This window comes from Manacus candei, unplaced genomic scaffold, assembly GCF_025592945.1.
Source record: "Manacus candei isolate 608988 ecotype Guabito, Panama unplaced genomic scaffold, ASM2559294v1 h1tg000018l, whole genome shotgun sequence".
In the NCBI taxonomy this organism is placed as follows: domain Eukaryota; kingdom Metazoa; phylum Chordata; class Aves; order Passeriformes; family Pipridae; genus Manacus; species Manacus candei.
In genome coordinates this window covers 3,523,744-3,539,836 of record NW_026138066.1, presented here as the reverse complement: position 1 = coordinate 3,539,836, position 16,093 = coordinate 3,523,744, and the positions used below count along the sequence as shown (strand labels likewise).

Genomic DNA, 16,093 nt, shown 5'->3' with positions numbered 1-16,093 from the left:
TGAGAACAAAATGATTTTGTTTGTGCAATGTTTCTTTGTTGCTGCTTCACTGCATATACAATGACATAGTGAGAGCTTGGAAATGGATGTTGTACTGGCATAGATATATATATAGTTTTCTTTTTATTTCTCCTATATATATTGTGTGCTTTAAGTTGAGTAAAGAAAACCCCCAAAAGCTGCAGACAACAAACAATAAATGAAAAATAACATAAAAGAGCTCTCAGTACAAATTCAGACAGAAAAACATCTTCTTCCTCTTCTTCCTGTCCTTTCTCAGCCTACAGTCCCACCTAAGGGAAAACACAGAAAAGTCAACAGTTCTAGATAGACTCTCTTAGTCACTAATCCAGTCTTGCCTATGCCAAAGGGTGAAGTAAAATCCTGCAACAAAGACTCTTGGAATTTCCAGCCACAGAAACAAGGGGCTGTTAAGATTAATTTTTAGGTGATGGAATTGCTTGTGTATTGCACAGGAAAGAAAGTAGTCTCTAAGCCTGCACCTGGAAATAAGCAGGCCTGAAATAACATCTCACACTCTCTAGGAAATCAGTTAGCACATCTTCTGGAGTAAAGCCTAACATGCCTTTTGCACAAGATGCTAGCTACGGGTTGCTAGAGGTACCCCATCTTGGCTCTAATACCTGAGTGGTTTGTACGTTGATCTCTCCTTCCCCTTAAAATGCATTCCTATAATGTCAGTTGGCAAAAACCTGACAGTGAAAGGCCATACACCTCTTGCCAAGAGCAATGAATAGAAGACACACAGAGCAATATACAGGAGTATCAGCATCTCAATGCAAGGATGAAACTCATTCCCATCTGATATCTGCTATACTGTCTTACTGGGATGTAGAAATTCCATCTTTCTCTCTATCCCAAGTCTGGTTCCAAATCAGTTCACAACAATAACCTGACTTCAGCCAGTCCCAGTTCACTGCACTCAGACAGCACCAGTCTCTGGTGTACCCTGGCAAAGGCCGTAGATAGCTCTAGAACAAGTCACATCTGCTCAAGCCTTGCAAAATTTTCAGCCCAAGGGAGTCATCGGGCATAGGGACATTGTGTCTGTATATGCATATCCTCAGTGGTAAACTACCAGAAAAACTGAAACTGGAATTACTGAAAATAGCATAAATAAGAATTTAGCTTGGCCACTGTATTTAAAAAATAACATCAAAACACAATTAGAAACAAAAATATTAGAGAAATGGACTGAAAGCTGCAAATGTATAAAAGGGAAAGAAAAAGAGGCAGAGGATAAAAGAGGGGTATGTCTCCCTAAAATATTTTTAGAACATTTGAACACACTTTACATAATGTTTTGGTTTTGGAATTGTACTTTACATTAATAGTGACTGATATCCATAAATAATAATTCCACGTCTGTCATAGCAAGACACTCCATTCCTGCTGAAAAAAGGAACTGAAAGCATTTGGTGGTCTTCAGATGAAGATATCTACAGCTCTGATGGTATGGGCATAATTCCAGATATGTTAATTTTACTCACCACATTCAGTAGCATGATGATGCAAAAGTTGATGCACACTGCAGTCCCTGTAGTTGCAACCTGAGAGTTATTCCTGATTAAAGCCCACTTAAAGGCAGCAAAAGTGCTGACAGTCACAACACGATAAATAACGATGCCAAAAACAGCAGCAATCACCACACAGATCTAAAGGAAGAAAAAATCAGAGAGAAGAACCTGAAAACCTCCAGTAGAACAGGAGTTAGTTTCTCTCTGAAACTCTGCAAACTAATATAATAAATGAAAGACTTTAAAAATCCATCCCATTTGATTCCAGAGAAAGGTTTCAACATGATGATTGTTCTTATTGTGAAGTTCTTTTTATTTTGCATAATGAAAAATATTTTTGAAATCATATTAAAAAAATTTTTACTTTTAAACATTTTCTTGAAGATGTTTCTCTTCCTTAGCATTAATGTGGGAAACAGTGTTGCCAGCTCTGGGAGTTAGAAATTTTCCTTATGTGCACATGATGTGCAAAGGCTAGTCTCAAGCTGATGTCCCAGTTTGATGATATCATTTGGGACGGATTTGTGCTTTGATAGACTTCACACTTACAGGAAAAAATATCTCCATTTGTAAGCACTGCCTCAACAACAACCCTGCCAAGCTACCCTATCTGTTTCTTCCTACAGTTCTAGACAGTTTCTATCCAGAGAAGGTATCAAGTTCAACCGTCCTTGTAATTTCTTTTCTGATGAAACTTTCAGCAAATCAGTGACGCAGTTACAATGAGAAAGCCATGAAGCTGAGCCAGCCTGCTAAATCTCTTGATGTTCCCTATGCAACAGTTGAGCACTAAATGACAACTGTTTTCCATTCTGACCAATTTAAGTCACAGTTTAGCAAGCCACCTAAAGGACAAACTGTTGGGCATTACATGGGTGACTCCTCTCACAGACACTTTGACACAGGACCCATTAGCCACCTTATTAGACAAGGAGAAAGAGTTTCCTCAGTAGAACACCGAAAATTATTTGCTAAAGTGGTGCATTGCGAGGTTGTGCATAGACAAGTTAAACCGATCAAAATTGAGGTATATCTGAGCTAATTAAATGGGCAAAATTACTTGGAAACACTGAATGCTAATCAAGCTGCTTTCATATTTTCACATTCATTACAAAATTGACCGACATAATCTCAATGCAGAAGTAAATGTGCGTGAATGTGATGGATTGTCTCTTGATTCCCTGCATAGTATTGAGGGGAGGAAGGACCACTTTCCTTTTCCTTACCAGGGAACAAGTAGCCTGGTTCAAGCTGTATTAGTAACTGCACTGTGAGAATCAATGCTGAGAAATTTTGACAACTACTCTGACTTGAAGTTTTGGTAAGCGTATAGCTCCTGTGCTTACAGGGGTAATTTTAAAGGGGAGAAATGCCACATTTTAGTCAAGGAACATTGGTTTCTCCATTTCAATTGCACTAGGAATATGAACCCTCTTTCCTTATCTCCTCAATACACTGAAAAACTAGGACATAGTAACATCATTAGACACTCTAGGCATCTTACGTTCTCTGTGAAGTTTACAAAGAACAACTGCCTCTTCTATGGCATCTTTCCCCATCACTCTGCACTGTCCACAAAGGAAAGACAACCAGTGAGCTAGTTCAGTCAGCTGAAGATGGTGCCTAAATGTGAGAGAAACACTATTCTGGTATGTATGTCATTACATGTAATCTTACAGGTACAGCCTTGAAGGAAGGACTTAACTGTGAGACAGTGAAGAGTGAACTAGTGTAGGACTTTACAGAAACTTGTGTGATTTGCTATGTAGATTTTCAAGCTGCAGTAAACATGCTAGAGCTTATTTCACTTTATAGCAGTCATATCCAATATTTAGATACTCTATCATCAGAGATAATGCTATTTTGCATTTTTTTCAACTGGTAAATAAATAACAGTTCTCAAACCATAAAAAATATTCCAGATGCAGAAACGATGAGTCTGCTGCATTTATCTGCAAACGCTTGATAAGGCTCTGGCTTCCCAGATATGGGGTTCATTCGTTCTTTCTTGGAGTATTTGGCTTCAAACTGTGGACGTATCTCCTCCTAAGGAACAGACAGACAATGTTCATATACAGCACAGCTAGGAAAAACTCTATAGGAAACTTCAGATCTTTTATCAGGTCACTGTTATTGGAAATTAAATCTTTGCATTCACATCTGGCACAGCTACTATAAAAGATGAGCTGGAAAATCAGGTCTCCTTTCTGAGAATTGGAATAAATCACTGTACCCATAAAAGTATGTATTGAAAGTATTTATTAAAATCCCCAGTTAGCTATTCCTCTAAACAATGCTCTTTCAAACTATGTGTCTGCAAGACAAATCTTTTTAAAGTTGATATCACAGAATTTTTCTGTCTGACATTATCCTACTAATTCTGGGATTTTTCAACAAAGCAAAAAGAAAAAAAAAAACTAACCTCATTTTTCCAAACCAAATTACTGTTTTTTTAGGTATTTACCTTCCCAATATCAGCAAAATCTTCTCATCATTTGAAAAAGGATCCATGCCATCTAATGCTGCTCAAATGTTTCCTAACTTGGACAATATTATCATCAGGAACAACTTTCAGCAACAGGAATGCCAAATCTTTCTTTGCCATTTAAACCCCTCTTCTGAAATGAAACTTGAGGATTACCTGGGGAGAGACTTGGTTACATCTGTTTACAGCATTTGTCAGAAGACAGGGTTCACTCTTAGTGCAGGTAATACCTCACAGTTTTCAGCTGCAGTAGGGCTACCCTAACACGCAGAGGTTCACCAACAGCCACGTGTCCTGTGCCACTTTACCCAATTCTGACATCCAGGACACTGTCACATATGAGAGAAAGAACCAGGCTATGAGGATGGGCTCTCACAACTGCTGGCAGATGTTAGATCAATGTTTATAGTGCTCTGCTGTATACTGAAGAACTGGCCCATGGTACAGCTGACTACAAGGGAGCAGACAAGAATCCACTTACAAATTTCAGTCACTTCCAACTCTTCAACTGCATTTAATTGAACTCTGACTGACTAAAGTTGTAAATGCCCAGACCTAAAATGACTGCATTGAAATGGGTGAATGTTAACTGCTCACAAATATCTTTAGAATGTGAATAAAAGTGAGATATCCTAAAAGCCTACATCCTTTTTATAAAATTCCCCTGGAAAGGGCAAAAACAAAGACAGTCTTGTCTCATTTTCCTTCTCCCAAGTTTTGAAGACACCTTCTCAGCACAGTTAATTTTCAGATTCACACAGCAATCTTTTACAAACATGTTCATAAGGTTTTATAAAAACAAGTTAAGATTCAGGTATGCCTAACTGCAATGCCTGTGTAACTAATTATGTGCTTGAGGGAACCAGACCTACATAACCTATACACAAAGGCTAAGCATGTTTCTGTGGAGACAGAGTAACACCTTGTTCTTATTCTATGTTGCTTAAGCTGTTCCTGACATATCAGGGCTGCAGGCAGCTGAGCAAACCATAATCTGGCAAAAAGAACCATGTGAGTAGTATTCCTATGTGCCCAGGGGCATGCAAAAGGACAGAGTGTGACAGCGTTGAAGCAGGGTGCTTGAGAATTGCACCCTGTAGATTGTGCAAGGGCTCTGCCGGCTGGCTCACTGAGTCATAGACAAGAAATCCTTACTTCTCTGCAACTCCCTCTGAGCCAAGGTTTAATTATCTTTTACGGTTTGCACTATAGGGAAGTCCTTATCATATCAACATGTCCTACAATCTCCAGTCAATTCAGATAATGCAACTGCTATTTTTACAGGAATTCTCCACAAAAAAATGAGACTCTGGCATGAACCTTTGTACCTCTTTAATGACACTCAACTGTGCTTGGGGCTGGAAGTAAAAAGTACAGTGTCTGGCTGAGGTTAATGATACAAAGAAAGTGACACTGAAGAGAAAGAAAAAAGTATGCTATTAAGAGCAACAGAAACTATATTCTGTCTGGGAGTGCCAGGAACTGTGTGCAGTTTGTTTCTTGTGGAATGCCCACCCAAGCCCCTCCATGTCTCCCACCTTGCACCTGATTTACAAGAACAGGAAATCCAGATATGTAGGGTTGAAAGAGCCCGAACACGTTCAGTCCATGTCCAGAGACTGAGGGACCTGGACACTGCAGGGGCTGCTGCATCCCTTCCTTGGGTGAAAATCTGAACTAGTGAGGAATTTGCAAGGTTGGATATCTGAATAAATATAATTGTCCTTTCTTATTGTTTCATTTATTTGCCTCTTCATTTAGAACAGGAAAGAGATAACAAAGTGATAGGAAGCCTTATGAAATTTTTTTCAGTCTACTGTTGGTAGGAGTTAATAAATTTCGCTCTGTAGCAAAATCTTGTTTTTCAATTTGCCCATGAAGACTAAAGGAAGCAAAAGCTAGACATATAGTGTTGTTAAAATACCAATCTTCATTATCAAAAGCTTGTGATTTACAACAGTAATTAGACCTCTTTAATTGATTTCTTCGAAATAACTAATAAAAGCAATCAGCTGATTTTGTCCAGTGATAACTGAATGGAATGTAGATAGGAAATTTAATTAGCAGTGGTTTTCTTAGAATGTAGCACTTCAAGGAGTAAAATTTTCACATTATGGAGACAAAATTCTCATTGACTTCTCACTGTTCGTATCACTTCACAGTCAAACTCCACAGGATGTGTCTTTTTCTACCTACATAAAATAGACTGTTTTCCTTCCTTCCCACTTCTCAAATATGGATAGTTCCAAGTCTTTACTCATAGGTGAAACCATACTGATTTCTGGAGTATCAAATACAGATTAATATGCACTGCCTTAGACCAGATCTTTGTGCTCTAGAAGAGCTACTCTATATTGCTTTGTGAAATATATGCTTTTTTTTTCCCAAGAGTTTTCTAATCCTTCAACAGGTGAATTCTTGAAATAGTCCTATCCTTCCTAGTCCAAGGATATGTTGTCCTCTGTAGCCCAGATGTAGAAAAAAAGATTTGTAGATCAAAAATCTGAAGCTTGGTCACTGATATGATTATATCATCCCCAGAAGTAAGTCTTCATGCAAAGCCTGCAGTTTGCAGGTCATCCTGTTTGCAGCTGAAGGTAATGGCAAAGTGATGAATGATCTCAACACTTCTTCATCTGGGACACCTGCTTCCAAACTGTGACTTTCTTAACGGTAACGTCCTTTGAAGCCCACAGTGCTAATGGAAAAGTGCAGCACTATACACTCAAGAAGAGGAGACAGTGGTCCATAGAGCTGACTCTAAAGCAAGGACATGCTTGAGTTGTGCAGTAGACATGGACACTGGCAGCTGTAGCATCTTTGGAGAAGACATCTCTGGGAAGCAATCAGCTCCTGCTCTTGGGATCCCATGAATGCTGAACAAAGGAGGAACTGATGCCTGAAATGCCAATAAGATACTGATGTTCTGATAACTGGTCACACAAATCTTTGAGATCTCACCCAGGTGAGTTCCTATTAGCATCTTTAACCTCTAATTTGAGAGAGAAAAGTATCATGTGGCACACTACTTCTGAAAAGACTGCTACCTGCTGCTGTAGAGGCTTACAAAACTCCCTCTAGACCTGTAAGGAGGTGCAATGAATAGCTCTGAAGCACATACAGTCATTACTAGTCCTGACTGAGATCTTGTTGACAGAGCTCACTGGAAAAACTCTGCTGTGAGAATAAAAGACCAGCTGACCATCAGCAGGGAGCAGGTATCCTCTGAAAATTACCAATATGCAAATGTCATCCTGCAGGCCAAACTGAAATAGTCTGCCAGAGGGAAATAAGCATCTCTTACGAAAAAAACAATGTTATTTAATAGGCATCATGAAATAAACACATCATATTTCTACAAGGACAGTTTCAACTACCAGAAACTCTTTCAGGCTTTTTGGCTGGTGGAGGAAAAATCTAGAAACTGCACTCTCTCTTCTCTTTTCGGTGTTTATTCCAGCTAAAGTCTTAGTTGCATAGGCATGATAATGCTTTTCCAAAAAAGCTTAAATAGCAGAGAGTGAGTCATAACAATGCTTTCCTCCAGGCTCCTTAGGAAGACATGCACTTTCCATAGTAGCATCGAAGTTATACCTGGAATTTGAACATGTGCATAAAGAGAAGAGGGAAACAGAATCAGAAGGGATCCTAATTGGGCTTGAAGCTGTTGCGGTCACATCTAAGTAAAAGACTCCTCCAAGCACTACCATAGCAGCCAGAAATCACTTAGTAGTATTACATAAAAAGCTAATAAAAAGCCCAAGCAAAGAAACAAGCAGAAAAATCCCCCATCACTTAAGGACAACCTTACCAAGAAATTCAATATTTGTAAATGAACGGATCATAGAAGATTCAGGTGGATGGCTTTATAAATCAGCATAGTACACATCCAAGTGGGTTAAATGGTGAAAGATGAAGATATATAGCATCTTAGACTAAATACATCTGCAAGAACTGACTTCCTGGGAAAAAAAGGATCTCATATTTTCAATACTTACTTTTGTATTTTGTTAGTTTCAAGGCTCCTTCCCATTCCAGGGACATGGACAGAGCTATAATAGTCACTTGGAAATTGCAGTTTGGTGCAGTCATCTTTTGCCTTACCTGTCAGCAGCAGTAGCAGCTTTTTTGCAACTAGATATTAGGGAACATGATCCCTGCAGGTCAATCCTGACTGCTATTTGAACCTCAAGCAGGATTGTCTCAATGTAGTCTCTCTGTGACTTGCCAGTATGGGCAAGAGCAGGCTGCTAATCTCAAGAGACTTAAATCAGTATTAGAGTATTTCCTAAATACATGACAATTATTGTGAGGTATCGCCAAGAACTGACTGAATATGTCCACACATAATAATGTTCCTGTTGCTGTAAAGAAATCAGTTTCCAGTTGGTAAGTTATTTCATGTTATGTTCTTGGGATATTTTCTTAGTTGTTAAGCATCTAATAAAAAAATATCCCAGCAGCAAATGAGCAATTGTACCATTTCATGGCCTCACTGAACTACATTGCCTCATAGAGAAAAAAAATCTCATAACTCAGAGGTCTGTTCCTCTTCTGGCAAGATTAATACTCCACAAAAGCAGGAATATAGAAGTTCAACTGCACTGAGACAACTACAGCAGCCTCTAACCATCTCTCCAAGAGTTTCAGGACAGTCTCTATAGAGGAAGGAAAGCAGACTTTGTGGATATCTGTAGTCTAAATCCCACTCAAGGAACATTCTTTCTGCCATATCCATCTTGCTTTTGTCCTGCATAATAAAACCTTCTAGTTCCACTTACACCTCAGTTCACAGTCCCAAGAGCATGTTGTTCCTTTCTGGTAACCACTACAGGAAAAGGTTAAGGTTATTTTTTGCTGTTTAGGTTCCTCCCTAAGGGAATTTCCTCTACCAACACAGGATGAAATAAGTCCTTTGAGTTTGTTCATCTCCCCGTCTCTCTCCACAGCACTTTTCAAAAAAAAGAGCACCTGAATGTTCAGAAGCTGGTACAAGCCTCAAAAGGCTTTCTTTCCATCAATACTCCTAGTGACTACATAAAAGAATAAATAAAAGCTCATTTGCCAAATTTCATGGTACCCTGGGTTGTCAAGAATTTCCTTGGATTAAACAGCAAAATTTGTTAGCTACCAAAACAAAAATGGATTTCCCACAAAGTGCATTTTCCCCATGAAATCTTGCAAATTAATTTAGATTTACAAAGGTGTAAAAAGTGAGGACAGTCTGGCTCAGAGAAAGTTTCTTCATGTTTCAGAGGAAAGTTTTAAGGAGAAAAATGCTTATTTCATAGTTTATAAAGATTTGAATAATGAATTGAAAATAAATCCAAAATAAAAACACAAATTTGTAACAAAATCTCTTTGTTTTAAAGATGAGGGTGTACATTTTTTTATACAAACCTCTTCTTCTTCCCAGTCTATCAAGTCCCAGTCATAAGCAATTACGGCTCGCCTTCTTTTCCAAAACTCCAGAAAAACAGTAGCTGGAGCAAGTAGAAAAAAGATACAAAACTGGTTTTAAGTCAAGAAAATCGTAATGAGTATCACAGAACTGTTGAATGGAGCTGTTACATTATTTTAATTTCTTTGCATAAACAGGTTCCTTTGAACAGCAAATCTTGCTGATGATCAAAACTGCTTTCAGAAAGCATGGCTTTCTAAGGATTACTTTGCTTGCTTCAAGTATGATTGAGGCTTTAGAAATTTCATTTAGTGCTAAATGAGAATGTTCAATTTCTAACCAACCAAGGGAGGGCTCTCAAAAAGTAAAATTGTTCCTGTGAGTCATCACTACCAGATATAGCAGATTTCTGATGAAGCTAAAGGTTTCTTGGGGTTTTCTCTTGCAGATAAAGTAGTAACTTTCTTTCTTTGAAGACCATTTACAATATACAGAAACCAGAACCCACTGGAAGTGCATTCCAGTGCATATGCAAACCTGTAGAGTACTACTGAAGAAATGGGAACTTCTGTTTTACACCTTTCTAATCCAGACCCTTTTTTACACTACATAAGTTCATATATGTGATGTGGCATTAACATCTGATAATTAAACATTGTATTGTACAGCCCTTATTGATAGAGTTCAAGACAGAGTAACAGGCCTGCACATGACTGCTGTGGGAATATGACTGGGAGTAAAACTAGAGGACTGGGAAGTTATATTCACATTCTAACAGAGGTTAGAATGGTAGGGAAATTATATGGTGAAATGCAATTGATACTTCCTGAATGAAATGTGGTCAGCATGCCCGAAACCTATTCCATGATTATTCCTTCTTCACACACAATCTACAACCTTAAGCACATGCTAAAGGGGATGGAGTAGAAGGTGGAGTAAGGTGGAGAAGGTGGAGTAGAAGCTGTGACCAGCCTCTGGCGTAATCCTTGCAGGGAGTGGATCTCGACGGTACCTTGTAGATAAACCCCATATCAGCTGTCAGCCAAAGGAGATGGGAGAAGATGTCTGGCTGCTGAACAAGCAGCTGTGGTGGAATCACTCTCTTTGGATGAACTTGGTTCATTATAATCTAACTGTATTACTAACACACACCTCCATCCCCAAGTTACCCACCTCCAAGGTATGACCACCCCTCATGGAGCATGTGCTCTATATTTTATTGACTATATATTTAAAAGAGAAATGAGAGAATTTTACACCAGTAAGTAACAAATGTATGTATCACTAGAGTCACTCTAGCTCCACATAAATGTGAAGAAGTAGTATAAAAGTAAGTTAAGAATTGGGAAAAGTCATAACTTTTGGAATCAGTTGATGGTCTGAACCTGTCTTATCCCCCTATAGGGATGCCTATTGGGTAAGAGCATTCTATGCTCTCTGATCATCTTGAGCTACATTTAATTGGTGATTAGAGCTTGTCTGTACATTGCTTTGAACAAGTTTTTGCAGTCAGACTCTATCACCATCAGCCTTCAAACCGTAACCTATCACAATTTTCTATTATCAGTGTGTATATTAACAAACTGTTAATGTGAGTCCTTCAAGGGTGCTAGCAGTTGCTGGCAGTGGGTAACATATTCAACCAAAAGTGTGAAGATCTGGGAGGGGGTCTCTCTTATGCTGTTGGCACATGTCCCTGAGCAAGTTAGTCGAACCATCCTCTGATCCAGCAGACTGGTCAGTGGAGAGTCACCATAACAGGATGTTGACAGACTGACGTGCCACAAGGGTCTTGGCTTTCCTGCAGCACTGACAGACCAATCAAACACTAAGGATTTGAGGAAATCCCCCTTTTCATTTGACAACCGTGCTTCCATTTTGTGATGGAAAGAACAATTAAGGAAACAGTAATAAAATAATAGGCACATAATCTGAAGATTAATACTGAGCCTGTTTATAGTTAGAGGGTTTTTTAAATTTATTTTGCAAAAAGAATGTAGAGGCTGTCTAAAGCCAACACAAATCAATGGACAGGCTTCCTTTCCCACTGTGAAGTTTGGCTCTTTCCTTTATTGTTCACTGAAAAGCAGCAGGCTGCTAACCACAGAGAACATAAACCTCTTTGTTCATGAGGTAGCACAGTATCAGCTCTAACAGTGTCACAATAGTCTGGCAATATGTTCCACATCCAGCCCTAAAAGCATCTCCTTAATAGTCTGTCTGCCCTACTGCAGCATATTGATAAAAATGGGACATGATACTAAACACTGGCATTAGTTTGGCAAAAGTGAATTTTTAATAAGTATATTTTATTGTACTAGTCAATGCAGCTAAGGTATGCTTAGAAAATGAACACTACAAGCAGATAAGGTAAAGTATCAAAAACATGTTTAGGGAGCAGATATTTGGTTTAAAGGCATTTACCTGTGTCATGTCCTTCTTTTTCCGACAGCTGGAATTATGTTACACCAGGTCACAGATTTCACAGAATATTCTGAGTTGGAAGGGACCCACAAGGATCATCAAGTCCAACTTTTAAGTGAATGACCCATACAGAGATCGAACCCACAATCTTGGTGTTATTAGCACTAACCAACTAACCAGCTGCTTTGATTTAATCTAGTAAAATTAATGAGCCTAATGTTTCTATAAATTTTTGTAATAATTGCAGTATGATTGGTTGGTGTCAGCAAAACTAGTAAGTTCTAATGAGGCTCCACTGCTGCTGAACCACCACATGGTTCATTCCTTGATTTTTTTCTGGTAGGGTTGTTTGTCTCCTATCAGCTCATATTGAATTATTTTGTACAGGATAAACAAGTAGTCCTGCACTTTTTGGAGACCTGGGAGAAAGAAGCGTGATTACTACCATTCTGTTTTCATTCCAAAAAAATATCTGGTAGCAGTATTCCAGTGGGCGTATGAGTCCCATGCATGAACCTCTCAGATATGCCTGTGCTGAACAATACTTCCTTTCTTCCTTGTTTTTCACACACCTGGAATGAGGAATCTATACATATTATATGTAGCATATTTAGCACCTCTCAGAGTGAGTATGTGCAGTTCCTTAAAGCTTCTTTAGAAAGCTATTTTCTAACTGTTAAGTAGTAAACAGGATGATCCATACAGTGCTGTTTTAGCTTTCACTGTTACACTTTTCTGCCTCTATCCAGGTCAGTATGTAGTTTTACCTTGCTAGATAGTTTAAAATTTGCTATAAATAACCATCTTTGATTGATTCACTGTGCTACTTAGGTCTTCTAAAACTTAAGGTACTGCATTTTGAAATTTCTCTGCTTCTGTTTTGGTCAGGTAATTACTAATACCCTCTAAAAATTTTAGCATTCATTTTCAACTTTAACACTCAACAGGACACAACTGTACTTATTGTTGCCCTATTTTCCAGTTGGTATGTTTAAACGAGATGCTGCATATTATCAAAAAGTCCTGCTTGGAATTTTGAATTTCTCATTTGCCTTAGCTCCCAGATCTTTTGCTATCTTTTTCTATACAGCGCTTGTCCTACTTCAGAGCTCAGCCTTGCAGCTGAGTTCTCAAATCCACTTGTACAAACAGCTGTCTTAATATCACTTCCTCAGATGCTTCTGTAATAAGTTGTGATCTTATCTAGTAATGCAGTAAATAACTTTATCCTGACCTTTTCTGAGAAATCCTCTCTCTATTGTATTTCAGAACACTATTTAATATATCCATCCTGACTCCTTGAATATATTCTATATAGCAGGAGTATTGCTGAAGAACATCCTTAAATTCTATCTCCTCAGAGAGCAGATCAATGTGAACATTTTATGCTAGAGGCAAGGTTTGTAGGAAAGTAATATCTTTTATTAGACTAACTGATAAATTTAGAAAAATTGTTTTGTGTTGGCATTTCTCATTGCTTGAAAAAAATGTTAAATTCTTCATGCCAGGCCTTTTTTTTGCCTCCTAACTTTGCCTTTCAGCAAGAGTTCTAAAGCTACTTCCTTTATCAAAGGAAACATGCTTCTAGCTAGACAAGAAGAAATTTCAAAAAGGATTTTTCTTGTGTCCCTTAGTCCCTCATAGATACGCAGAGACAGAGAAACTACCACTGGCCCACTTTATCTATAACAATGCATTAGAAATGACAAATTGCTGGACTTTCCTGTTGAACAGTTACAGAACTTTGCTACTGAGCTTCAGGAAACATCTTGACAGTAACATCTTTGCAATAGGTTTCCCTAGTATCTCAGTTTTGGAAAAGCAAAAGCTACAATTCTGTCTGGCTTTACAGAAACATGCTGGAAGTCAATTGAGTATCAAATTTACCTAGTTTTTTTTAATGAGAATTAGCTTTTACTGCACTTTAATTGCCAGCATTTATTTTGAATTAACATCTTCCTCTCATTTTCTGTCTTTGGTAAGAATCTAATGCAGACTGTAAAAAGAGAGAAGTTTTTCCTAGAAATGAGACCTACCTTTTCATTGAGCCCAACATATCTCAGGGCATACATAAAGGACAAAGTGTGGGTGTTTCCCCTAGTGCAGACGCACAAAATGTGCTATTGCTCCCCTCTTTTTGAAAGCTTTGAACATCTGGAAAATATCATCAAGACTAGAGATTCTCAGAAGAAAAAAGTTATTTTCCATCTTCTGAGATGATGACGCCTCAGTGAGCATCAATGATAATCTGTACAGCAATAAAGAATAAAGTAAAAAAAAGTTTTAGTCTTTATAGGGACTTATTTTTTCCCATGAACCACAGAGATTTACAGCTTCAATCTGATTGAAAGTGTATTTCCTTTCAACAGAAGTTTCAATACAGAAAAGCTTATACAAACTACCACTGAATTCCTTAAGTGTACTGAAGGGAGACTACCTTTTGTCCTTTGCTACATCAGTTTAAAATGAATGTTGTCTTAAGTCATAGGGCTTTCAGGTATACTTTAGCAAGTATCATATTTTTTCTGTTGCATCAATTACTTTTACTTCTCATATAGAACTTTGCTTACATGGGCAGAAATCAAATAAGTGAGGTGATGGGTCAATATATATTTTGAAGAAAAGTGTGTTTCTATTCCAGTATCTCCTGGTGCACTTGACAATTCTAGCCTTTGATGGCACTCACTCATCTCACGAGGAAGCATTATAAAAGCTGAGTCCCTGTGCTTCAGAGACCTACAGTCAGGCTCATTGCTGGTCCACAAATCAAGCAGTCTTTGCTGGTATTTGCCACGGTAATTCCTCTCCCTATCCTGGCCACAGCAGTTTGCTTGTCATTTGGAGAAGAATTTTATTTATATTTAAAATGTCAGCAAACCACTTTGTCCATCAATTAAAGATGTCTTCAGAGTAAAAGGAGGAAAGCTCCATACAGATCATCTCTTCATGGAAAGACCAATCTGACCACATCTGGTTTTGAAAAACCCAAGCGAATGCCTGAGGCTTCTCCCACAACATGGGAACTCACTAATGGATATAAAGACAGTGAAGAAAGTACTTTACATAATAATAAGTGTCTAAAGTCCAGCTAAAGAGATAACATAGTTCTAGCTGCCTTTTTTTGCTTTCATTCTCTTTTTATAAAAACACTGCCATCATTATTTTGTATGTTAGTGCCTACCAAATTGGATCATCTGTAAGGCTGAACTTTTCACACTCAATATTTCATGCACTTGCCAGTTGTTTCATGCTGACAGAAAAAACATTTCCACAATCAAACCTGTATCATTGTTTCTTCTCTCCCTCCATGATTTACTACAATGATGGCAATTCCTGCATATGCCAACAGGCCTACTGCAGACTGAAAACCCATTTAACACAGGCAGTAAGCCAACTCCTAAACACAGCACCAGAAAATCCCTGGAAAGAGTGACTTTCTTTATTGTAAGGCTGCTTTAGCCCTATCTGCACAGAAAATATCTCCACAATCTCACTGTTGTCTCTGCAAGGTCTTCTTTAAGAAACTACAATTTGGGTGGAGCCATAGGATTGCTCTGTTCCCCAAACCATACCCTACACTCACATCTCCTTCCTGTTGCTGTCTCTACCTCCCTCTTGGTGGCAAGCTCACAAGCACAGTGTAAGCCAACAAAAGTGGTGGGAAAAGCTCTCTCCCTCAGCTACTCTCCTATAGTTTCTTCTCCAGTAGCCAAATCATCCAGAGGGCAGCTTTTACTGTATTTTTTTCTTATCTCACTGTGGACTTAGGTGCTGTAAATGCATGGATGAGTAGTGCATTTCCCAGTGCTGGCAGGCTGGTGTGGAGATATTCCCAGAGGGAATTTGGATCTGGGAGTCTGACAGTGATGCTGAAGGAGGGGGATGAAGGAGAGGCTAACCAGAATCAGATGTAGCTTCTGTCAACTAGGACAGGAAAGAGAGAGGACCTACAATATTTTGTAGGCAGGCATGTTCAGCCTCCCCAGTCTTCTCAAAAGCAGTGACCACAATGCAGGACCGGGCATGGTTACCTGAGTGAGGGACTCCCCTTACCTAGAGGTACTTTTCCTCCAGCCCTGGATCTGGGCAGTGCTAAGACACAGATGCCATGCTGTAAGCACAGCTGTTTTTTGAAATCAGTGTTATTGTTAAGGAGGAAGAAAAGCATTAGTGCAAAAAGCTGCAATCCAAATACATGCTCATCAGCAGCTAGAAACTGTGATGTCAACGTTCAACAATGTTAAA

The 16,093-nt window shown here is 38.7% G+C and overlaps 1 protein-coding gene across 9 annotated transcripts in view; it reads right to left on the bottom strand.

Moving 5' to 3' along the window:
• Positions 1-16,093, bottom strand: part of ANO4 (anoctamin 4) — a 165,976-nt gene that overhangs the window by 25,551 nt on the left and 124,332 nt on the right. For all 9 annotated transcript variants that reach the window (XM_051784856.1, XM_051784855.1, XM_051784858.1 and 6 more), the window contains 3 exons: positions 9,424-9,506; positions 3,444-3,584; positions 1,512-1,676 (listed from right to left, as the gene is read on the bottom strand). In XM_051784856.1, the coding sequence (XP_051640816.1) occupies positions 1,512-1,676; positions 3,444-3,584; positions 9,424-9,506 (389 nt within the window). The remainder of the gene's footprint in view (positions 1-1,511; positions 1,677-3,443; positions 3,585-9,423; positions 9,507-16,093) is intronic.